This window comes from Haliotis rufescens, unplaced genomic scaffold (assembly GCF_023055435.1).
Source record: "Haliotis rufescens isolate VD_foot unplaced genomic scaffold, xgHalRufe1.0.p SCAF_20, whole genome shotgun sequence".
In the NCBI taxonomy this organism is placed as follows: domain Eukaryota; kingdom Metazoa; phylum Mollusca; class Gastropoda; order Lepetellida; family Haliotidae; genus Haliotis; species Haliotis rufescens.
In genome coordinates, this window is record NW_025963891.1 from 16,432,378 (window position 1) to 16,457,402 (window position 25,025).

The 25,025-nt window shown below is 45.7% G+C and overlaps 2 protein-coding genes across 3 annotated transcripts in view; one reads left to right on the forward strand and one right to left on the reverse strand.

The window, feature by feature from the left end:
- LOC124132515 (lysosomal alpha-mannosidase-like) overlaps nt 1-21,454 on the forward strand; it is a 33,783-nt gene extending 12,329 nt beyond the window's left edge. For both annotated transcript variants that reach the window (XM_046496460.2, XM_046496466.2), the window contains 19 exons: nt 589-705; nt 1,585-1,788; nt 3,061-3,124; nt 4,757-4,796; nt 6,369-6,438; nt 7,240-7,359; nt 7,994-8,110; nt 9,114-9,243; nt 9,796-9,857; nt 10,479-10,745; nt 12,142-12,260; nt 13,148-13,249; nt 13,585-13,672; nt 14,375-14,461; nt 15,582-15,672; nt 16,611-16,747; nt 17,794-17,949; nt 19,127-19,253; nt 21,255-21,454. In XM_046496460.2, coding sequence (XP_046352416.2) covers nt 589-705; nt 1,585-1,788; nt 3,061-3,124; nt 4,757-4,796; nt 6,369-6,438; nt 7,240-7,359; nt 7,994-8,110; nt 9,114-9,243; nt 9,796-9,857; nt 10,479-10,745; nt 12,142-12,260; nt 13,148-13,249; nt 13,585-13,672; nt 14,375-14,461; nt 15,582-15,672; nt 16,611-16,747; nt 17,794-17,949; nt 19,127-19,253; nt 21,255-21,379 — 2,223 coding nt within the window. In that variant the 3' untranslated portion in view covers nt 21,380-21,454. The remainder of the gene's footprint in view (nt 1-588; nt 706-1,584; nt 1,789-3,060; nt 3,125-4,756; nt 4,797-6,368; nt 6,439-7,239; nt 7,360-7,993; nt 8,111-9,113; nt 9,244-9,795; nt 9,858-10,478; nt 10,746-12,141; nt 12,261-13,147; nt 13,250-13,584; nt 13,673-14,374; nt 14,462-15,581; nt 15,673-16,610; nt 16,748-17,793; nt 17,950-19,126; nt 19,254-21,254) is intronic.
- Nucleotides 21,455-24,706: 3,252 nt separating this feature from the next.
- The window catches only part of LOC124132531 (lysosomal alpha-mannosidase-like), an 85,000-nt gene continuing 84,681 nt past the window's right edge, over nt 24,707-25,025 (reverse strand). Inside the window, exon 26 of the mRNA XM_046496477.2 lies at nt 24,707-24,920. Coding sequence (XP_046352433.2) covers nt 24,787-24,920 — 134 coding nt within the window. The 3' untranslated portion in view covers nt 24,707-24,786. The remainder of the gene's footprint in view (nt 24,921-25,025) is intronic.

The following is a 25,025-nucleotide window of genomic DNA, read 5'->3' on the forward strand; positions in this document are numbered from 1 at the left end:
AAACCCAACTCACTCACTCACTCACTCTTACAACTTAGGGACGTTTGGGTAGCCGAGTGGTTAAAACGTTCCTTTCGTCACGCCCAGACCCAGGTTCGATAACCCACATGGATACAATATGTGAAGCCCATTTCTGGGGTCCCCCGCCGTGATATTGCTGGAATATTGCTCAAAGCGGCGTAAAACCATTTTCACCCACTCACTCACTCACTCAACTTATAAAATGGATTTCTAATGTTTTATGCAACTTATGGGTCTCCAATCTTAATTAAGTTTTTCTGGTATTGTAAAATTATTTAAACATTCTTCTCTTTACAACTCTTCCCCTATCAGTGAAACGATTCATAGACTAGATACTGGATGCTTGTCGTAAGAGTCGACTAACAGGATCGGCTGGTCAGGCTCGCTGACTTTGTTGATGCATATCATCGTATCCCAATTGCGTGTGTCGATGCTTATGATGTCAATCACTGAATTGTCTGGTCCAGACTCGATTATGTACAGAACGCCGTCATGTAGCTGGAATATTGCTCAGTACGGCGTTAAGCAACAGAACAAAAAATAAAATCAATTTGTGGAACTCTTCAGGCGGAGTCCTACAAGTCCAGCCACATCCTGATCCCCGTGGGTGGGGACTTCGCCTTCCGCTCCGCCGCCTACTGGTACGAGGGTCTGGATCAGCTGATAGCCACAGTCAACGCTGAGGTAAATGCAGGTCAAGGGGACCCGTGAAGATCCTGGGAAGAATAGGTCTTCAGCAACCCATGCTTGCCGTAAAAGGTGTCTATGCTTGTCGTAAAAGACGACTAACGGAATCGGGTGGTCAGGCTCGCTGACTTGGTTCAGGCATGTCATCGATCCTAGTTGCGTGGAGCGATGCTCATGATATCAATCACTGGATTGTCTGGTCCAGACTCGATTATTTACAGACCGTGGTCATATAGCTGGAATATTGCTGAGTGCGGCGTTAAACAACAAACAAAAAAACAAATATAACTTGTCCTCGGTGTGTTCATAATGTCTGGCATTACATCGTATAGTAGCAAAACACAAGATGAAACATGTATCGACATCCCATTGTGTGCTTAATGACCTCCTGTGTGTTCGGAGCAGTACAGGTCCCCAGCGTCCCATTCCTGTGTGAACCGACTGAAATGATCAGGGGCTACAGTGAGTGACGTGACTGACACTTATATCTTTACACAGGGCTTGGTTCGGTGCTCATGTTAATAACTTATAGCTAGTTTATCGGGGCGGAAATCGATGACTGGTCCAGACTCGATTATTAACAGGCGGGCGTCACATGTAGCTGGAATATCGCTGAGTGCCGCGTTCAACCACGCACGCACGCACGCACGCACACGCAATAATCTTTAACGCGACTTGTATACTGAGTGGGGTATCCATGTTAAATATCTATCTCAGTGTGGTACCACGATAATGTCCGGACTAGTTCAAGCTGCCCCCGCAAACACACACACGCACGCACACACGCACACACGCACACCCGCAGACGTAAACACAAACATACTCACACACTCACCACTGACTAACAATATTGCTGTATTTTCTTTGCAACGTCAGCAAAAGTTCGGCAGCGTCGTGCACGCTCTGTACTCCACCCCAAGCTGCTACATCAACAGCGTCAACAAGGAGGGTGTCAAGTTCAGCAGAATGTCTGGCGACTTCTTCCCGTACTCAACCATCCCCAACACCTTCTGGACGGGCTTCTTCACCAGCAGACCCGGACTCAAGCGCCATGTGAAGACGGCCAGCAGCTTACTACAGGTAGGAAAACATTCACTTCCTTCGTGGGCAGTAGCTTACTACAGTTGGTGAAAGCATGTCACTCCCTTCGTACATAGCAGCTTACTACAGCTGGGGAAAGCATGCCACTTCCTTCGTACATAGCAGCTTACTACAGTTGGGGAAAGCATGCCACTCCCTTCGTAGATAGTAGCTTACTACAGCAGGGGAAAGCAAGTCACTCCCTTCGTACAAAGCAGCTCCATACAGTTGGGGAAAGCATGTCACTCCCTTCGTAGATAGCAGCTTACTACAGCAGGGGAAAGCATGCCACATCCTTCGTACATAGCAGCTTACTACAGTTGGGGAAAGCATGCCACTCCCTTCGTAGATAGCAGCTTACTACAGTTGGGGAAAGCATGCCACTCCCTTCGTAGATAGCAGCTCACTACAGTTGGGGAAAGCATGCCACTCCCTTCGTAGATAGTAGCTTACTACAGTTGGGGGAAGCATGCCACATCCTTCGTACATAGCAGCTACCTACAGTTGGGGAAAGCATGTCACTCCCTTCGTAGATAGCAGCTTACTACAGTTGGGGAAAGCATGCCACATCCTTCGTACATAGCAGCTTACTACAGTTGGGGAAAGCATGCCACTCCCATCGTAGATAGCAGCTTACTACAGTTGAGGAAAGCATGCCACATCCTTCGTACATAGCGGCTTACTACAGTTGGGGAAAGCATGCCACTCCCATCGTAGATATCAGCTTACTACAGTTGGGGAAAGCATGCCACATCCTTCGTACATAGCGGCTTACTACAGTTGGGGAAAGCATGTCACTCCCATCGTAGATAGTAGCGTACTTCAGCAGGGGAAAGCAAGTCACTCCCTTCGTACATAGCAGCTCACTACAGTTGGGGAAAGCATGCCACTCCCTTCGTAGATAGCAGCTTACTACAGAAGGGGAAAGCATACCACTCCCCTCGTACATAGCAGCATACTACAGTTGGGGAAAGCATGTGACCCCCTTCGTAGATAGTAGCTTACTGCAGTTGAGAAAACATGTCACTCCCTTCACTGTCATTAGATGTCTCCAGGTGGAGAAAGCATTAACTCTTATATTTAGTAGCCAGCATGTGACTCATTTCTGTCCAACTAGTCAACTGCTACGTTGATATGCATAATATGTTTCATTTAGTATCTAGATAAAGTGACCTTTGAGTGAATGCAATCTGACAATATGGTCAAAGCTACATGTGACCCGTAATAATCATTCACAAAATTAAAACTTGCACACATTATTTCTTCTTTCAGACATGCAAAATGCTGACGGTACTTGCCCGACTGACTCAAGTTAGCAGGGATATCGCTGTGTTGAGTGGGTACATGTGCTTGTAGGCATGGTCGAGTATATCGTGCGTTCGTGCGTGCGTGCGTGCGTGCCCTACACACTACATTCTAGTATATATATATTTATGCATACCCTTCACACTATATTCTAGAACATATATCCCCTCTACACTATATATATTCTACCATGTAAATAGCCTTCACACTATATTCTACCATGTAAATAGCCTTCACACTATATTCTACCATGTAAATAGCCTTTGACTATGTTCTACCATGTAAATAGCCTTCACACTATATTCTACCATGTAAATAGCCTTCACACTATATTCTACCATGTTAATAGCCTTCACACTATATTCTACCATGTAAATAGCCTTCACACTATATTCTACCATGTAAATAGCCTTCGCACTATATTCTACCATGTAAATAGCCTTCGCACTATATTCTACCATGTAAATAGCCTTCACACTATATTCTACCATGTAAATATCCTTCACACTATATTCTACCATGTAAATAGCCTTCGCACTATATTCTACCATGTGAATAGCCTTCGCACTATATTCTAGTACATTCTTGTACATATATACCCTAGACACTATTATCTAGTTTGTATATCCCCTACACACTATATTCTCAAGAACTTGGCTGTTACCCCTACTTCAAGGAATACAACTGTCAGTCCGCCCGTCCGTCAACCTTCAGGTCCGATTCTTGAATTTGAGGAACTATTTGAGGAGCGTGTTCTTGTAGTGTCTTTTCCTATGTAAATATTGCCATTACATTAACATGAACCTCCTTGTTCATTGCATTCTCTTTTATTTAGTTACTTCAATTGTCATTCTATTATGATTCTCAAAGCGCCCTTTAGGGAGTGACGTCATCAGCAATGACTGGATTATCCTGTCCAGACTCGATTATTTACAGACCGACGTCATATTGCTGGAATATTGCTGAGTACAGCGTTAAACAACAAACAAAACAAAATAAATGAATACCCCCTACTTCTTTTAGAGGGTATATATCATATGGGAGAGATTAATACACTGACTAATCGGGGATGTGACCAGTAATTCACGGTGGCGCGTTATTCTAAGATGTATTACCAAAGGTTTTTGTTCGTTATCTTGAAATAATTTGAATCCAACATGACCCTTTCCAGTTAGACATTGTCTAATACTCCACATTTTATTAATGCTGCATGCAAAAAAAGAATGGAGCGTGTTTGTAGATCCTGACCAATCTCATTTCACGTCACCTGTTGGTAAACTTTGTAGGAGGATCCTCGTATGGCGCCTGGTGGTTGAAGTATTCGCTCGTCAAGCCGAACATCCGTGTTCGATTCTCCGTCGAAGTATTGTTAAACCGCTTCGTGGTGTAACGAGCTGTCATACTGAGACCGTAAACACTACTCGCCCTCTTTTATTCGTTTCCAGTCGCGACATTCCAATCAACGCGTCAGACATTTTCTGCAAGACTCTACACATGACAAGAATCGGGAACGTTAACTACACTCCTATCACATGACGACATATTTATCTGATACTATTGACCTCAGCTTGTTGTCAGTGTTGTCTTCCACCACATCTACTTTGCTAAATCAAAATGTAAAGACTTTTACTCGTCTCATGCAAGAAAGTTTATTTCCTTTCAGAGAAAGCGGTGGCCCTTCTGCAGCACCATGACGCCATCACGTACGTATAAACACTCACTATTGTACCATGGACAGTCGTAGCGCCCAGACCAGTTTGTGGCAGGTCCAAGTGTTTAGGACCCGTGAAGATCCGGGGAAGAATAGGTCTTCAGCAACCCATACTTGCCGTAAAAGGCTTGTGGAAAGAGGTGACTAACGGGATCGAGTGGTCAGGCTCGCCGACGATCCCAATTGCGTGGATCGATGCTCATGATGTTTATCACTGGATTGTCTGGTCCATACTCGATTATTTACAGACATCATATAGCTGGAATACTGCTGAGTGTGGCGTTAAACAACAAACAAACTCCAAGTTTTAAGCTTGAGCATCCTAGATTACCCATGGGCGGATACAGAGAGGGGTGCGCACCCCCCCCCCCCCCCCCCCCCTTTTTTTTTATTTCGAAAAAATATCTTTATTTCTGTATAAATTACCACCAAAGACAATAAATAGATCTTAATTGTGCACCACCACCCCACCCCTAAAAGGCTTCCATAGATTGTGGATTAATCCTCAATACAATACTTGTTGGTTTCTGTAAAAGATGTGAAATAACACCCGATTCGTTCATATTACTGTAGTTAATCTGTCATGCAATGTGTGTGTGTATATATATATAATTATATATTATTGTAATATGTTTAGTACAGAATGGGTGGACAAAGCTCAGTGACCTGGGTGATGCCGTGTCATTGGTTCTTTATGCCCAAGGCCCGACTATTTACAAAACCGTGGTCATGTACAGCTAGAAGATGGTCGACAGCGGTGTAAAATTGTCTGACTGATGATGGGTTTTCCCTAGAATGTGAGACCCGTGAAGATCCGGGGTAGAATAGGTCTTCAGCAGCCAATGCTTGCCGTAAAAGGCGACTAACGGGATCGGGTGGTCAGGCTCGCTGACTTGGTTGATGCATGTCATCGATCCGAATTGCGTTGCTCGATGCTCATGATATCAATCACTGGATTGTCTGGTCCAGATTAGACTGATTTTAAGTGCAAGCAGAACCAGTATTACGAGGTCCCGCTAGTTGGGTTTAGGGGCATGATTACAAGAAAATTTTAAAAATTAGATGCTCTTAAACGCTATTTCCTGCAGTTTGTTTGATTTGATTTGTAACAAATATTGGTAATGTTTTATTATTTTTTTATTAGTGATATATTACGTGTTTCATCATGTTCATTCGTAGTATGTGATGGTGATTTGTTTTTTCATATCTTTACGACGATCTGGTATTATAATGAAAATAATTGTGTGAGCGCGGTTTGCTCACGTCACAAACCGTCTACCACTAAAATCCTTAAGTGCGTGAAGATTCCGATTTTCAAGTCAGACAATAAATATCACGTTCGACCGCGTAGAGTTTGAATTAATAATTGACTGTAAAGATGGTAATATGAGGTTTACTTATAAAGAAAATGCTTATTTCGGTGTAAGTAATTGCTTTTCCGCATGGTAGTTTCGCCTCTAGTAAATCTGCGTGAAATAACAGGTGAATACGTAAAGACACTACATTACAGAATTGGTTGAACTGAACTGTTAGTCTACAGCTGACCTTGACCTGTTGTGTTCAGGGGGACGGAAAAACAGCATGTCACCGACGACTACAACAAGATGCTGAGCGAGGGGGAGAGAGCATGTCAGGTCGGTCCTATCACAGTAAACGTTATAGTCGAAAAGTCGTTAAAAGATGGTATTTGTTGTTACCCTGCCTAGCTTTCGGCATTAAGGGGTAAACACGGACTGGTCGGCTGGGAGTCGGTATACTTTTCCTGAGTGGATTATCCATGCTAAGCTACGATATGCCATGGATGTACCAGCGCCTACGCGCGCACACGCATGCACACGCACACGCACACGCATGCACAAGATGACGCTACATAAGTGCAACAATCTTGTCGTAAGAGGCGACTAACGGGGTCGGGTGGTCAGGCTCACTGACTTGGTTGATGCATGTCATCGTATCCCAATTGCGTAGATCGATGCTCATGATATCAATCACTGGATTGTCTGATCCAGACTCGATTATTAACAGACCGCCGTCGTATAGCTGGAATAATGCTGAGTGCGGCGTTAAACAACAAACAAACAAACAAACAAACAAATTGAAAGTGGCGTAAATCCAATTTCATCCTACCTCCATCAAAGTTCACAGAATTAACAGCTCTCCTAACTTGATGGGCAAATATTCAAGAACCCTTTTCCCCTGTATTTAATTCAATGGCCGTTTTGCTCTTTGTGTGTCTTTGAATTTGTGAATATTAACTTTGACATATGGAGTACCTTGAGGTAGATGCGGCGACGTAGGCAGAGACAGAGAGTCACCCGTTAAGTTAGCCTGTAGATTAGGGGTCTTGTCTTTTTGTGACCGACAGATGTGTCGATGTGGAGACCGACAACTGCACGCTGCTCTACACGACGTCATCCGTCCAATGTATGTTGCAGTATGTTGTGAATACCGCCTACCAGAAGCTCCTTACAGAGAAAACCAGAAAGCTTCCGACGCAGCATTTTTGTAACCGCCTCAACATTAGTGTGTGTCAGATCACGGAGACAGCTGACAAGGTATGTGTACAGTACACAGTTGTACAGTAGACTGGTGTACAGTGGATGGGTGTACAGTTGCGGATGAAGAGAACAGGACCAACAGAGGAAGGTTTATGTCCGTGTGTGGATGTTTTGTTGTTTCTTGTAGACAAATCAGATGTCGGGGATAATGATGCACTTAAGCAAAACGTTGTCTTAGGCGCCGTGATTCGCTGTGCGGAGTTGCGTCCCTTAGGCATGCCAGAAACCTATGATTGTGGGTTCGAATCCCGCTTCGCCCCAATTATGTTTCTAGGTTTGTCAGCACCATACCCGTGCTCGTGGGTTTCACCGAAGTGGTAAACGTCTGAAACCTGCATCACTTCGGGCTTTCCTCCCACATTAAGCTGACACGCCGTGATATAACTGGAATACAGTTAGAAGCGGCGTAATACCCAACTCACTCACTCTATTACCCAGCCTGGCCCAGATTCGACTAATTTCAGGCCGCCGTAATATTGCTGGAATATCATTGATGGAAAACAAGATTCACTCACTCAATGTGGCTCGGGACCTTGAAAATATGAACAATGATTCTCTCCCAGAGTTGTTTGTTATGACATTGAGAGCGTGGGGGCAATACTGACGTTCCCGACGTCTCCGCCTGTTGCAGCTGTTCGTGACTGTGTTCAATCCTCTGGGTCAGCCTGTGTCGCACTGGCTACGTCTTCCTATGGCGGTACAGCACTACATCGTCACGGGACCCAAATCTCAGGCTACAGAAGCTCAGGTAGACACGCACGCACGCATGCACGCACGCGCACACACACACACAATAATAACTTGGGAGTCACTATTTGTAAATATTTTTATTTTATTTTATTTCTTTTTGGAGTACTCAAACAATAAGTTTACAGAATATAGTTCACATACAAAGTATATATGGACAATAACAAACAACTATTCCAGTGTTAGTTATACTGTGATTTAAAACATTTCGTTTTTCTTGACAAAATTGTCAATTTTGACATTTCTAGTTTTGTCTTTGATCTATTTTAAAAGGTTGTTTCAGACATGTTTTACAATTTCACAATGAAGATATGTGCATTAACGTTTGATTTTCTCGTTAACAAAAATTGCAATAAAAACTATTCTTCATATCCCATGTTGTACAGCAATCCATAATTTTATGAATAATACTGTATTGAAACCATTTTGTTTTGAGGACTATGTCATAACTGTGGAGACTAAGATTAATCATTTGCCATTCTTTTACCGTCAACTTGCCAGTGTTGTCATAAGGGCCACTAAGATAGCTATTGGTTGGTTAAAGCGTGTGATGTCATAATACCAGGACGCTTTTATGCGTTTACCCGTGAATATCAGGGGTAGAATTTGTCTTCAGCAACCCATGCTTGCCGTAAAAGGCGACTATGCCTGTCGTAAAAGGCGACTAACGGGATCGGGTGGTCAGGCTCGTTTTCTTGGTTGATACATGACATCGATCCCTATGCGTGGAACGATGCTCATGATGTCAATCACTGGATCATCTGGTCCAGTCTCGATTATTTACAGACCGCCGTCATATAGCTGGAATATTGCTGAGTGCGGCGTTAAACAACAAACCAACCAACCAACTTTTATGCTTTACTATTGCTGCAGACCACTGCATGGTAGGTTTGGATCTTACAGGCCTCCGTGATTTGATAGAATATTACTGACTGCGGTAGAAAATATCTTTCACACTCTCAGTTTTGAAGGATTAATAGATTGTATGTCCCAAACGTCTACAGATTGTGCCATTTACGGAATCCACTCTGAGAATTCCAGAGCGAGGTGTAAGGAAGCCCCGGGTCGATGTTGTGTTTGAAGCCATACTTCCGCCGTTTGGATTCGCAGTGTACAAGATTGAAACTGACAAGGGTAGGACAAAAGTTGATGAGACCCGTGAACATCCGGGGTAGAATAGGTCTTCAGCAACCCATGCTTGTCGTAAGAGGCGACTAACGGGATTGGGTTATAAGGCTCGCTGACTTGGTTGATGCATGTCATCGTATCCCAATTGCGTGGATCGATGCTCATAATGTCAATCACTGGATTGCCTAGTCCAGACTCGATTGTTTACAGACCGCCGTCATATAGCTGGAATATTGCTGAGTGCGGCGTTTAATATCAAACAAACAAACAAACAAACAACATGAGTTGATGAGCGCCAGCATCAAATACTATACAACTCATAAAGTTAATGTCACTGATTCTTTCATCCAGTTTTAACCGTCTATAACGTTTTGAGTAGTATATAACTATAAAGGGTAATCGTTTTAATAACAATCAAATGATTACAATGTGAGCCATATAGGCGTTTAATTATAGCATTGTTTGTTTACGAATGTTGCAACAATGCAACAAGGTCATTATGCAACAATACCTCTTAGCACATTGTTCCTGTGGTATTATTTCTGCACCCACCCACAGACGCCACCCTAATACCACCAAGAGAAGACATTGGGACTGGCCGATACTACATCACTAATCAGGTACACATTTATATACTGACACCCTGCCTATTTCCGAAAATCACCAAGTCACATTTTATATAAATATCGATTGTTTCCTATCGAAGATTTTTATCTGCTATAAAGGCGCTAGGGTAGCCAAGTAGTTCCAGCATTCATTGAAGACCGGGTTCGAGGTCCATGTGGGTAAAGACCGCCTCCGTAGTCTTGTGGTAGAGTGTCCGCCCGGAGAGCGGAAGGTCCAGGGTTCGATCCCGGGCCGCGTCATACCAAAAGACGTTAAAAGATTGTACTTGTTGTTACCCTGTCTGGCGCTCGGCATTAAGGGGCTAAAACAAGGACTGGTCGGCTCGGAGTCAGTATACTGTGTCTGAGTGGGGTTAAACTGCGGCATGGTATCTCAGTGAGCTAGCACTATAAATCGGCATCAGTCCGGACTAGTACAAGCAGCCACACACACACATACACGTGCATGCACGTCGCTATATAAGTGCAATAATCTTGGACGCGACGTTAAACCCAATTTCAACTCACCTCACCATGTGGGTAAAATGTATGAACCTCAATGTGTTTGACCCTGACCGGCGAATTAACGCCATGTACAGTATCTGTTTTGACGGACGCCTGCTTCCAACCTTCCAGTTCCTGTCCCTGACTATTGACCCCCGCACGGGCTTGACCCAGACCCTGAGGAACAAGGAGATCGGCGTGGACATCAAGCTGGAGCAGAGGTACCTGTATTACCTGTCCAGTGCGGGTCAGGTGAGGGACCCCAACGACCACACGGGTGGGTTCCTAGGTTCCCACAAGCGATCCTCTGGAGCATATGCCTTTGTGCCCAGAGAGTTCACAAGGCCAGTTCCGCTCAAGAGGCCGAATTCCAAAGGTGTTAAAGTTAACACGTATAAGGTAAGATCCCCCTCATGAGTGCTACAGCCCTGTGTTTGTCGCAGTAGCCGACGTAATTGTTGATCTCATTATCTGATGAAAATGAAGTCTTGCATGAACTGTTGTGATGGTAATTTTCTCCTTGAGTTGAGGGGGGCACGGGTGGCCCAGTCGTCTAAGGCGCCGCGATTCGCTGTGCGGAGTTGCGTCCCCTGGACACGCAAGAAACTTATGATTGTGGGTTCGAATCCCGGTTCACCCCTATTATTTTTCTAGGTTTGTCAGCACCATACCCGTGCTCGTGGGTTTCACCGAAGTGGTAAACGTCTGAGACCTGTATCACTTCAGGCTTTCCTCCCACATTGAGCTGACACGCCGTGATATAACTGGAATAAGCGGCGTTAAATCAACTCACTCACTCCTTGAGTTGAGAATCATGTCCACTTGCAGTTGGTGGCTGGACTACACGTGTCAGCCATGTAGCCTCGCGAATGACCACTGTCACTAGTCATATATGATGCAGGTGAAAGTGAATTCCGATTTTGAGGACTATGTGATCCGTTTAACCGTAGCCTTGAGACAGCTGTTGGGCAAAGCGTTAGTTGGCCCTACACGGGTTCCCGAGAACGTGAAGTGCGTGCAGTACATGCTTGGTGTCTCCCGTCATTTCTGGAAGCGGCGCAAAGCTTCACTAAGCCAGAAATGTGTTACCCCCTGTTGCTAAATATCCTACAGACCCGTGAACATCCGGGTAGGGAATAGGTCTTCAGCAACCCATGCTTGCCGTAAGATGGTTGCCGTAAGAGGCGACTACCGGGATCGGGTGGTCCGGCTGGCTGACTTGGATGATGCATGTCATCGTTTCCCAGTTGAATAGATAGATGCTACCTATGCTTGCCGTAAAAGGCGACTATGCATGTCTTTAGAGGCGACTTGCGGGGTCGGGTGGTTAGGCTCACTGACATGGTTGTTGCATGTCATCGTCTGCCAATAGCGTCGATCGATGTTCATGATGTGAATCCATGGATTGTCTGGTCCAGACTCGATTATGTACAGACCGCTGGAATATCACAAACATGCAAACATTAGTCAAATCAACACTTACGTTTTTATACGACAGTAACAAGTAAGGATTTCGCTTGTCGACCTCTTGAATATTCATCGTGCAGTCGTCTAAGGCACCACGGATAGTTGTGCAGAGTTGTCCCCCTGAAGCATGCCAGGATCCTTTGAATGTCGGGTCGAATCAAAGACAGTCCAAGGTTTTAGATTTTAGGTTTGTCCGCACCAAAACCGTCCCTGGGATTTCACCAAAGCCTTCATCACGACACTGCATCACGACACTGCATCACTGCATCACGGCACTGCATCACGACACTGCATCACGGCACTGCATCACATGGTCTCACATTTCCAGGGTCCCAATGTCCAGGAGATACGCCAGGAGTTCAGCCCATGGGTCAGTCAGGTGATCAGACTGTATGATGGCGCGCCCTACCTGGAACTAGAGTGGACAGTTGGACCAATCCCAGAAAAGTAAATAAAAGCAACAAAACCCTTTCCATATTCATAAGAAATCTCGTCAAATATACTATGTCATGAGCATGTGTTTATGATTCACAACCATAAAAGTGATGATACCAAGTGTTCGTGAAAAGGTGAGCGTGTCCTGCCTCACCAGTAGCACCCGTCACAATCGCATGCAAAGTTGTTTTACACAAAGTCAAATGTGTCACAGGTACCATTAAAGAGAGATAACGGAGTAATATTACACACAAAAATATGTTCTTGTAATAATGTTGATCGGTTCCTTTGTACCAGCATTTAAGTGAAATTTAAAGTAGCGGAGTAATATTACACACAGAAATGTGTTCTTGTAATAATGTTGATCGGTTCCTTTGTACCAGCATTTAAGTGAAATTTAAAGTAGCGGACTAATATTACACACAGAAATGTGTTTTTGTAATAATGTTGATCGGTTCCTTTGTACCAGCATTTAAGTGAAATTTAAAGTAGCGGAGTAATATTACACACAGAAATGTGTTTTTGTAATAATGTTGATCGGTTCCTTTGTACCAGCATTTAAGTGAAATTTAAAGTAGCGGAGTAATATTACACACAGAAATGTGTTTTTGTAATAATGTTGATCGGTTCCTTTGTACCAGCATTTAAGTGAGATTTAAAGTAGCGGACTAATATTACACACAGAAATGTGTTTTTGTAATAATGTTGATCGGTTCCTTTGTACCAGCATTTAAGTGAGATTTAAAGTAGCGGACTAATATTACACACATAAATGTGTTTTTGTAATAATGTTGATCGGTTCCTTTGTACCAGCATTTAAGTGAAATTTAAAGTAGCGGAGTAATATTACACACAGAAATGTGTTTTTGTAATAATGTTGATCGGTTCCTTTGTACCAGCATGCAAGAAACGAAGGAGGTCATATCAAGATTCACGACAGATCTCGATACGAATGGAATGTTTTTCACAGACTCAAACGGCAGAGAGACTATTCCTAGACGGTAACATCTAGAGTCATATACATATGTATGTCACCTTGAGAAATCGAGACACTGTAAGTCCCTTGTACTATACACTCAAACTGACGCCGAGGACGGCATCGACAGTAGGGATGCATAGTAATGCACAATATTTGTTGAAAAAGATGGAAAAAAACTCAGGTCATATATTTTTTCAAAGATGGGGGAGGGCGAGTTGAGAAGGGGAGAGGTTACTTATGACTTGGTCCGTAATTCAGTCATACAAAGGTGTGTGTGTGTCGTGGGGTGGGGTGGGGTGGGGGGTTGTGGTAGGGGTGTTGGTTGCACGCTAACATTATACTGTTATACACCACCAGGAGGGACCACCGGGAGACGTGGTCACTGAACGTTACGAGCCCTGTGTCGGGGAACTACTACCCTGTCACAGCGAGGATGTTCCTCAAGGTACGATTATTCTTCCGTCCGTTTCAGCAGCATAACAACGGCCTGGTAACTAATACTACGCCTACCCACAGGAGGCAGGTTTACCAAGCGGTGTGTCGATCACGCACGAAAAGCACGAATTCATGCAATCCTGACAACCGCGGCTTGTACAAGCTACCCTGTAGGATTCCGGGAATATGTCCCCGTGACCTTGTCATATCAAAAGACGTTAAAAGATGGTACTTGTTGTTATCCTGTCTGGCGCCCGTGAGCTAGCACTATAAATCGGCATCAGTCCGGACTAGTACAAGCCGCCGTGCGCACGCACACACGCACACACGCACGCACACACACACACACACACACACACACACACACATGCACGTCGCTATATAAGTGCAATACTCTTGGACGCGACATTAAAACCTTATTTCACCTCAATCATTGACAGGCTCTCTGACTTGGTTGATACATGTCATCGTATCCCAATTGCGTGGATCGATGCTCGTGATCTCTATCACTGGATTATCTGGTCCAGACTCGATTATGTACAGACCGCCGTCATATAGCTGGAATATTGCTGAGTGCGGCGTAAACCCATAAACAAACAAATCAATTATTGATGTACGACCTCCCCATTCATGTACGACTTCCCCATTCATGTATGACTTCCCCCATGACCTCCCTATGGCCTCCCTATTGATGTATGATCCGGCCCCTCAGGACGAAGAACGGAACATTCAGCTGACGGTGCTCACAGACCGGTGTCAGGGTGGGGGTAGTCTGAATGACGGGCAGATGGAGCTGATGGTGAGTATTCCCTGTAGGGTGAAGAAGTTTTTCATCCTTAAACGTCTCCAAGAACACGGTCACAATTACATCTTGAAGAACGTTGTAGATTTCGTTCCTGTAAGAGCTACAGCAGCTGCCACAGCAAAACAACATTCCCAAACGAGTTGTCTCCCTTTGATTGTCTTTGGTGATGTGATGACACACTTTTCAGCAAACAGTATCATTTTATTCTGGAAATCATTGTAATTACCCAAGGCTGTGTCCCTTCTTTCAAAGACGACATTAATCAGTGTCTGTATCATTTCCTCTGTCGCTGTTTGTTGCATAAATTTTGATGAATATGTTTTGTGCAAAATAAAGGATTTTTAAATAATCAGAAGAATATATTTGATTGTTGGTGGCTGTACCCTCGAAGGGGGTTGAAGTAGTGTAAAATGATTTCCCCTAGTGAGGGTATGTAGGACCACGTTATTCAAAGTCAATTTATTTCTGCCAAGTTTTTAATCGTAGAATATGTGTCCATCGATGACAGGTTTTTATTAAGCGTAAATATCTGTATTATCAATCATTTCTCGTCACCGTATGGCTGAGATATTGTCGATGTGACGTTAAAACTTAACTCACTCACTCACTCCTTTTCAGGGAGGCGCATACTGTTTGAGACCCTCGAAGATCCGGGGTAGAATAGGTCTTCAGCAAACAATGCTTGCCGTAAAAGGCGATTATGCTTGTCGTAAGAGTTTGTTTGTGTGTTGTTTAACGCCGCACTCAGCAATATTCCAGCTATATGACTGCGGCCCCGAGAAGAGGCGACTACGCTGACTTGGTTGATGCATGTCATCGTATCCCAATTGCGTGGATCGATGCTCATGATGTCAGTCACTTGAGTTTCTGGTCCAGACTCGATTATTCACACACCGCCGTCATACAGGTTGAATATTGATGAGTGCGGCGTTAAACAACAAACAAAACAAACAACAAAAAGCATACAGTTTGAAATTATCTCAAGAACCTTCACGTCAGGAACACAACGATACAACAGTATGCGAAAGAACGAATGCGTTGCAAACATTGAAACATTGTCCTGAACACTGTGTAAACTGTCACCTCACGCCACGTTTTTCTCTCCACGTACCAGGTGCATCGGCGGACCTTCAAGGACGATGACCTTGGCGTAGAGGAACCATTGAATGAACGCGGGGTGGACGGGAGGGGACTCATCATACGAGGTCAGAGAACACATGATGCCTTGACACTACCCAAAAGACGCAGGTTCGATTCTCGACATGGGAAAGATGTATGACGACCATTTCTGGTGTTCCCCGCCGTGATATTGATGGAATATTGTTAAAGGCGGCGTAAAACCAAACTCACTCACTCACTCACTGATACAGCGGATGGTCATTTACTTAGGTCGCTCTGCGGAGTTGCTTTCTGCCGCTCAATGATCAATGTGTCCTTTCTTCAAATCCGAAATGACCGCCTCCGTGGTCTAGTGGTAGAGCGGAAAGTCCGGGGTTCGATCCCCGGCTGCGTCATACCAAGAGACGTTAAAAGATGGTACTTGTTGTTACCCTGTCTGGCGCTCGGCATTAAGGGGCTAAAACAAGGACTGGTCGGCTCGGAGTCAGTATACTGTGTCTGAGTGGGGTATTCATGTTAAACTGCGGCATGGTATCTCAGTGAGCTAGCACTATAAATCGGCATCAGTACGGACTAGTACAAGCAGCCACACAAACACACACACGTGCATGCACGTCGCTATATAAGTGCAATAATCTTGGACGCGACGTTAAACCCAATTTGACCTCACCTCAAATCCGAAATGACCCGTGAAGATCCGGGGCAGGATAAATCTTCAGCAACCCTTGCTCGCATAAATGGCGGCATTGCTTGTCCTAAGAGGCGACTAACGGGATCGGGTCTGTCAGTCTTTCATTTCAGTATGTCCACAGGTTAGGTCACAATTAGCTTTTTTCACACATTACAATAACGAGCTGTTGAAATAGTCACTGCAGTTCATCACCCATTGTGTAGAGGATAGAGGGTCTGCCCGGATAGGGGGAGGTTAAACGCACGTCGCTATATGAGTGCAATAATCTTGAACGCGACGTTAACCTTCACCTCGCCCAACTCACTCGCTACGGTTCTCTGTTCTTCCCTCCAGGTAAACACTACGTGTTCCTCAACAGTATAGACAATGCTGGCCGGGAGTACCGAGCCCAGGGACTTCTGGTTCACCATCCTCCCACTGTGTCCTTCATGCAGCCGAATCCTCCCACCACCAACCATCTCGTCACCTCGGTAAATATCTCACTTTGAGGGGGAACACTTCAGGGATAGTATGTCTTCTAAACTTATGGTTGGCACGGGTAGACCAGTCGGACAAAACGCCTTAACGCCTCTGTGCAGACGTGGGCCCTGTATCCTACATTCGTCATCTTCCCGAGGCAAAGGAGTTAACTGAAGTAGTAAAGTAAAGTAGTCTAGTAGAACAAGGCTGGAATTATAGAATTAATTCTTTGGCTGGATTAACGAGTCTATGCATATTCCGATCACAATCGCGTCACAAAGTCTACATCCGGTTTGTAAACTGCCGTGCAGACTTCCGTGGGCTGCAGGATTTGCAAGGCATGTGTACCGTCAAATTAGCTTCAACACTTATTTTTCAAATCTTTTCATGTTTTAAATCAAGGTTGCTCACGTGAATGGATGCACTTGAAGTACAATATAGATCTTGATTATCGATCAGATCGACTTGACTCGACGCCGCCATTTTATTTGAAGCAAGTGCAAGTGATATCGGAGGTGGAATCTGGTTGGTCAATAGAAGGGACATTGAAGGGACATAACTCGTAATAGCCACTGGTGGCGCTACGATCGAGCACAGAAATTGGCAAGGGTGGAAAGTGGACTTTCAAAGACAGTTAACGCCCTTGGCTCGGGAAGATGACATTCGTGGATTCGAAGTTCAGATTACGATTTTTGCTTTCTCTGCGCAATACCCGTGTTCGTGGGCTTCACCTGCATCTCTTGGGGCTAGCCTTCACGTACATTAAGCTGTAACGCCTTGAAAAAAAAAGATAATGACTGTGTCTTGAACCCAACCAACCCACTAACTCTTAAACCTTCCTTGTGATGTCTCCATTGAATGATGCTTCGTGTAGGTACGGAGGAACGGAGACCAATGTTGCGTGATGTTGCTGATGTTGCTGATGGGGAGGTACAGCATCATTTATGCGCGCCAGAATAAATAATTGTTTAAACAGATAAAACATTTAGATTAAAATAGAGCCTAGGTGACATTCGATATTGTCATTTGAATTGGTCACTCCTATTGTGATGGTCAGTTTTCCGGACTCCGTAACCCTCTTCCCTTCAACGTCCATCTGCTGACCCTTGACCAGACCCCAGGTGATCCTGACACCCTGATCCTGAGACTGGAAAACTTTTTAGAGGTCAAGGAAGCAGACGAAGACGAGGAAGAAGCTATCGTTAATCTACAGGTAAGTACGAAAATGTTCACAGTTGGGACAGTCTCCGTTTGATTAGAATAACATAAGTTTTAACATTTATGTTGTAAACTGTGACTGGTTCCGGTCTAGTCCAGCGTGTATGAGTAAGAATGTCACAGGCTCGAGGCAGCAGGTGTTTGCTCGTCTGTACACATCCAGACTTCATCCGACACCTCTCAATACATATACCAGCAAATGGACACTCGCGACAGATAAGGACAAATTTACATCATATTTCAACCCGTGAAAATCCAGAGTCTTCAGCAACCCATGCTTGCTATAAAAGGCAACTATGCTTGTCGTAAGAGGCGACTAACTCGATCGGGTGGTCAGGCTCGCTCACTTGGTTGATGCATGTCATCATATCCCACTTGCGTGGATCGATGCTCATGATGTTAATCACTTGATTGTCTGGTCCAGACTCGATTATTTACAGACCGACGTCATATAGATGGAATATTGCTATATTGAATATTGAATATTGAGTTCGGCATAAAAACAAACAAACAAAAATCATGTTTCTCCGGGGGCACAGTGGTGTTAGGCGTTCAGTTCGTGTTGTACAGTTGGCAATGATCAAATTATCGTGGGTTCAATGCCCAGCCATGATTAAGATGCATGTCAGCATCCATACCCGGACAATGGCGTCTAAGTGTTTGTATCACTTTAGGCTTTCTTCACGCTCTATGGTGACCTGCGTGAACTGGAAATATGGTAACAAATCGGGTAAAGGACAACTCATTCGTTCAAACTTCACAAAGTCCGTTTCTTACAAGGACCTGGCTACAAAGTATACGGACCATCTCCTGATATGATGTATGTATGTACGGCCAGTGATCCATCTCTTACACGCTTCTTGTGTGTGGGTTGACACACAGCTTTGTGGTTCTTAGATTTTGGAAGAGTTTAGGATTGGCCCAGTGGACGAAGAACCGATCTGTCAGAATCAATCAACTAGTTACAATTTCGATGACCAGATGTTGAACTTAGAATTGTTCGAACCAGACTTTCTCGAGTTTTTTGGGTTTTTTTAAGGTGGCAAGCATCTATGAACGGTTGTTGTGGTTGTTTTCAACGTGATAAACGTCTTTTATAATTCAGTCATTTACAAAGCGGCGTTCAAATTCACAATTACTGACAAGCTTGTGGTGCATTGCGTGTATTTCAGTACCTGTTCAGCAAATTTGACATCACCACAGTGCGAGAGCTGAGTCTCGGTGGTAACCACAACATCACCAGGGTGAGACGGCTTGTCTGGAACACGACTGACGGTGTCACGACAGGAAACACACTCGGTGAGCCTCTTGGTTTGGGTGTGTGTGGGTTTGGATGGGGTGTGGGTGGGTTGGTGGTATCACATCTCCCGGGTGAGACAGCTTTTGTGGATCAGATGTGGGGTGGGGTGGTGGTGGGGGTACCGGGTTGGTAGTGTCATATCTCCCGAGTAAGACGGCTTGTGTGGATCAGGTGTGTGTGTGTTGGGGTGGGGTGGGGGGTGGGGATGGATGGTGGGTGGGTTGGTGGTGTCACATCTCCCGAGGAAGACGGCTTGTGTGGATCAGGTGTGTGTGTGTGTGTGTTGGGGTGGGGTGGGGGGTGGGGATGGATGGTGGGTGGGTTGGTGGTGTCACATCTCCCGAGGAAGACGGCTTGTGTGGATCAGGTGTGTGTGTTGGGGTGGGGTGGGGATGGATGGTGGGTGGGTTGGTGGTGTCACATCTCCCGAGGAAGACGGCTTGTGTGGATCAGGTGTGTGTGTGTGTGTGTGTTGGGGTGGGGTGGGGATGGATGGAGGGTGGGTTGGTGGTGTCACATCTCCCGAGGAAGACGGCTTGTGTGGATCAGGTGTGTGTGTGTGTGTTGGGGTGGGGTGGGATGGGGATGGATGGAGGGTGGGTTGGTGGTGTCACATCTCCCGAGGAAGACGGCTTGTGTGGATCAGGTGTGTGTGTGTGTGTGTTGGGGTGGGGTGGGGTGGGGTGGGGATGGATGGAGGGTGGGTTGGTGGTGTCACATCTCCCGAGGAAGACGGCTTGTGTGGGTCAGGTGTGTGTGTGTGTGTGTGTTGGGGTGGGGTGGGGTGGGGATGGATGGAGGGTGGGTTGGTGGTGTCACATCTCCCGAGGAAGACGGCTTGTGTGGATCAGGTGTGTGTGTGTGTGTGTGTGTGTTGGGGTGGGGTGGGGATGGATGGTGGGTGGGTTGGTGGTGTCACATCTCCCGAGGAAGACGGCTTGTGTGGATCAGGTGTGTGTGTGTGTGTGTTGGGGTGGGGTGGGGTGGGAATGGATGGAGGGTGGGTTGGTGGTGTCACATCTCCCGAGGAAGACGGCTTGTGTGGATCAGGTGTGTTGGGGTGGGGTGGGGTGGGGTGGGGATGGATGGTGGGTGGGTTGGTGGTGTCACATCTCCCGAGGAAGACGGCTTGTGTGGATCAGGTGTGTGTGTGTGTGTGTTGGGGTGGGGTGGGGTGGGAATGGATGGAGGGTGGGTTGGTGGTGTCACATCTCCCGAGTAAGACGGCTTGTGTGGATCAGGTGTGTGTGTGTGTGTTGGGGTGGGGTGGGGTGGGGATGGATGGAGGGTGGGTTGGTGGTGTCACATCTCCCGAGGAAGACGGCTTGTGTGGATCAGGTGTGTGTGTGTGTGTTGGGGTGGGGTGGGGTGGGGATGGATGGAGGGTGGGTTGGTGGTGTCACATCTCCCGAGGAAGACGGCTTGTGTGGATCAGGTGTGTGTGTGTGTGTTGGGGTGGGGTGGGGGGTGGGGATGGATGGTGGGTGGGTTGGTGGTGTCACATCTCCCGAGGAAGACGGCTTGTGTGGATCAGGTGGGGTGATGGATGGGCTGTGGGGGGAGGGTGTAACATAACCAGGGTAGGACGACTTGTATGGGAGACAATAGACGGGGGCGGTGGGGTAGCCTAGTTTTTATTGCGTCACGCCGAAGATCCGGGTTCGAATTCCCGCATGGGTACAATGTGTGAAGCCCATTTCTGGTGTCCCCGCCGTGATATTGCTGGAATATTGCTAAAAGCGGTGTAAAACAAAATTCACTCACTCTGGTCCAGACTCGATTATTTACAGACCGCCGTCATATAGCCGGGATATTGCCGGGATATTGCCGAGTTCGGCGTTAAACAACAAACAATCAAACAAACAAACAGGAATCTTACTACAACTGGTTACACTGGAAAGGAAGGACACCTTGACAGGATGCTCCTCCCCCAAGTATAACTAGTTGTGTAATGAAGCACAATGCCCTTGTCTCCTACACAATTCTGTATTATGTTTCAGAATCCGATGATTCCCGTGACGTCCATTCCCCTCCGTTTTCTATCCTTCTCCGACCAATGGAAATTCGGACATTCAGAGTGACCACCGGCCCTCTTACGGACCCACCCTCGGACAATGGCGTCTAAGTGTTTGTGCGCATGCGTGAGTGATGTATTTGTAAATAAACGTATAGGGTGGTAACTCTGTACTCTGCTGAAACATCACTGACCGGTCAGTTCACATGGGTTGATTTGCACTGTCGATTCCGCAGTGGAATAGATCCACCATCACAAACAAGAGTCGACTTGGATAAAGATGGAGTGATTGTACTGTTTGTGTGTTTGTTGTTTAACGCCGCACTCAGCAATATTCCAGCTATATGACGGCGGTCTGTACAAAATCGAGTCTGGATCAGACAATCCAGAGATTGACATCATGAGCATCGATCCACGCACTTGGGATACGATGACGTGCATCAACCAAGTCAGCGAGCCTGACCACCCGATCCCGTTAGTTGCCTCTTACAACAAGCATAGTCGCCTTACGGCAAGCGTGTGTTGCTGAAGACCTATTCTACCCCGGATCTTAACGAGCAGATGTACTGAGTTATACAGTCAAGAGATTTAGTTCAGTGTTTGAAAAACCTCGACGTCGTTGATCGCTTCTCATGCATTCAACTTCCGTATGGCTGATCCTTACTTCATTATAACGTGAAATCTGGGGAATATTCCTGACTACGGCGTTAAACAACGTTCATTTACTCAACCCACTGAGGGGACACGAGTGGCCCAGTCGTCCAAGGCGCCGCGATTCGCTGTGCAGTGTTGCGTCCCTTGGTCACGCCAGAAACCTATGATTGTGGGTTCGAATCCCGTTTCGAGATGATTATGTTTTTAGGTTTGTCAGCACCATACCCGTGCTCTTGGGTTTCACCGAAGTGGTAAACGTCTGTCACCTGCACCACTTTGGGCTTTCCTCCCACATTAAGCTGACACGCCGTGATATAACTGGAATACTGTTAAAAGCGGCGTTAAACCCAACTCACTCACTCACTCACTCACTCAACCAAGTGAATGCAGTCGGAAACAAAGTGGAGCTGAGTAAGGCCGTTGCCATAGTTACTAAGCAGATACTGATCACAGTATCAGACTGTGTATTTTCTATTTGATGCAGGGAAATTACCCCCGACCTCTTCATTCTTGACACCAGAGAAAGAGGACAATGGGGAGCTCTGTAGAGGTAAATGAAGCATCCTCTCGGAGACCTTGCTCCTTAGCGCACATGCAAGACGCCCCGGCATGAATTCTCCTAAGGTCGGATGTAACGTCACAGCTTTCAATTAGTGTGTGCTTGTACTATCGACTTCTAATTGTGCATATTGTGACCATTGGGACTGCTTGGCAGGGTAATCACCGATTACATCATGAATCTTCGGACCCGTGAAGACCCGGCGTTAAAAAGGTCTTCAGCAGACCATGCTTGTCGTAAGAGGCGACTAACGGGATCGCTGAGTGCGGCTTTAAACAACAAACAAACAAAGAAACCTTCGATTCGATGACGATTACGTATGCTTTCACGGGTAATTAAAACATAGTGTCTGTTTGCTGTTTAACGCCGCACGGTCTGTAAATAATCGAGTCTGGACTTGACAATCCAGTGATTGACATCATGAGCATCGATCCTTGCAATTGGAATATGATAACATACGGCAAGCATGGGTTGCTGACCATTCTATCTCGGATTTTCACGGATAATTAGGGGCGGTCGGGTAGCCTAGTGGTTAAAGCGTACACTCGTCACGCCGAAGACCCGCTTTCGATTTACCGACATGGGTACACTGTGTGAACCCCATTTCTGGTGACCCCCGCCGAGATATTGCAGGAATATTGCTAAAAGTGGCGTTTAACCATACTCACTCACGGGTAATTAAAACATAGTGTTTACAAGCCCGCATAAATGATTACGTTTGCTTTCACGCGTAATTGTAAAACAGTGTATTGAGCGTACTAAAACTTCCTTGCAGACAGGATGCATATTTCAGCTTGATTGATGTGACTGAATGTGGTGTGTATCCAGGCGGATTTGACTGACTGACATTCACACTATCGACCACTATTCCATCTTGTCTATGATGAGTGAGTGAGTGAGTTGGGTTTTACGCCGCTTTTAACAGTATTCCAGTTATATCACGGCGTGTCAGCTTAATGTGGGAGGAAAGCCCGAAGTGATGCAGGTCTCAGACGTTTACCACTTCGGTGAAACCCACGAGCACGGGTATGGTGCTGACAAACCTCCAAACATAATCGGGGCGAACCGGGATTCGAACCTACAATCATAGGTTTCTGGCTTGCCCAAGGGACGCAACTCTGCACAGCGACGCCTTAGACGACTGGGCCACCCGTGCCCCCTTGTCTATGATGATGACAGTACACATCTCTATACACTCTTCAGCTTTCTGATCACAGCGTGGACACAACCCATTCATTCAAGACTTGGAGCAGTCCTATAACATATGAGAGGGGCACAGGTTGTCCAGTCGTTCATATTGCCGCATTTCGCGGTGCAGAGTTGCCTGCCTTTGATCGTGGGTTCGAATCCCGGGTCGCGCCGATCGGTTTTTGGTTTGACAGCACCATCCCTGCACTCGTGGGTTTCAACAAAGCGGTAAACGTCCAAGACCTGCATTACATCGGGCTTTCCTCCCACATTAAGCTGACATGTCGTCAATAACTGGAATACTGTGTAAAGCGGCGTTAAAAAAACAACAATAATATATAAGATCCAAGGTCTGTGGTTGTGGTTGTGGTAGGCTTTTCTTGCGTTTAACGCTTTCGAGTGTCACAAGGAGGTCCTGGTACGATTGACCGCCTCCGTGGTCTAGTGGTAGAGCGTCCGCCTGGAGAGCGGAAGGTCCGGGGTTCGATCCCCGGCCGCGTCATACCAAAAGACGTTAAAAGATGGTACTTGTTGTTGTTACCTTGTCTGGCGCTCGGCATTAAGGGGCTAAAACAAGGACTGGTCGGCTCGGAGTCAGTATACTGTGTCTGAGTGGGGTATTCATGTTAAACTGCGGCATGGTATCTCAGTGAGCTAGCACTATAAATCGGCATCAGTCCGGACTAGTACAAGCAGCCACACAAACACATACACACGTACATGCACGTCGCTATATAAGTGCAATAATCTTGGATGCGACGTTAAACCCAATTTCACCTCACCTCCTGGTTCGATTACCACATGTGTCCATGATCTATGTGTGAGGTCTTGTGTCCCTTGCCATGATGAAGTTGAGTATTTCTACGAGCGGCGTTCTACTCATTCACCAAAGCAGTAATGTGTAAACGTCTGAGACACACACACCTTTAGCTTCCCTCCAATATTTAACTGACAGGTTGCAACATGTCTGATATACTGTTCAACGCAGCGTTAAGCCAAACTCATTCGCTCCCAAATTGATGAAAGTAAAGCACGTATAAAATAAATAGATTTATTTATATATGTATATTATATTACAGTTAATAAAAAATAAATATTGCACATTGAGCAACATTTGCTACCTAAAAATATTTTTGAAAAATGATTTGGAATGTTTGTTTTGATCATCGACTTCTATGTGGAATGTTCGGATCTCCATCGGATTGAGCGTCACTTGGAGTGGGGAGTCCCATTGCAGTTTTACCGTAGCACCTGCAAATACAAAATACTCATTAATGCATTTTTACCGTAGCACCTGCAAATACAAAATACCCACGAATACAATGTGGAATTCCACAAATCGTCTTAGCACCAAGC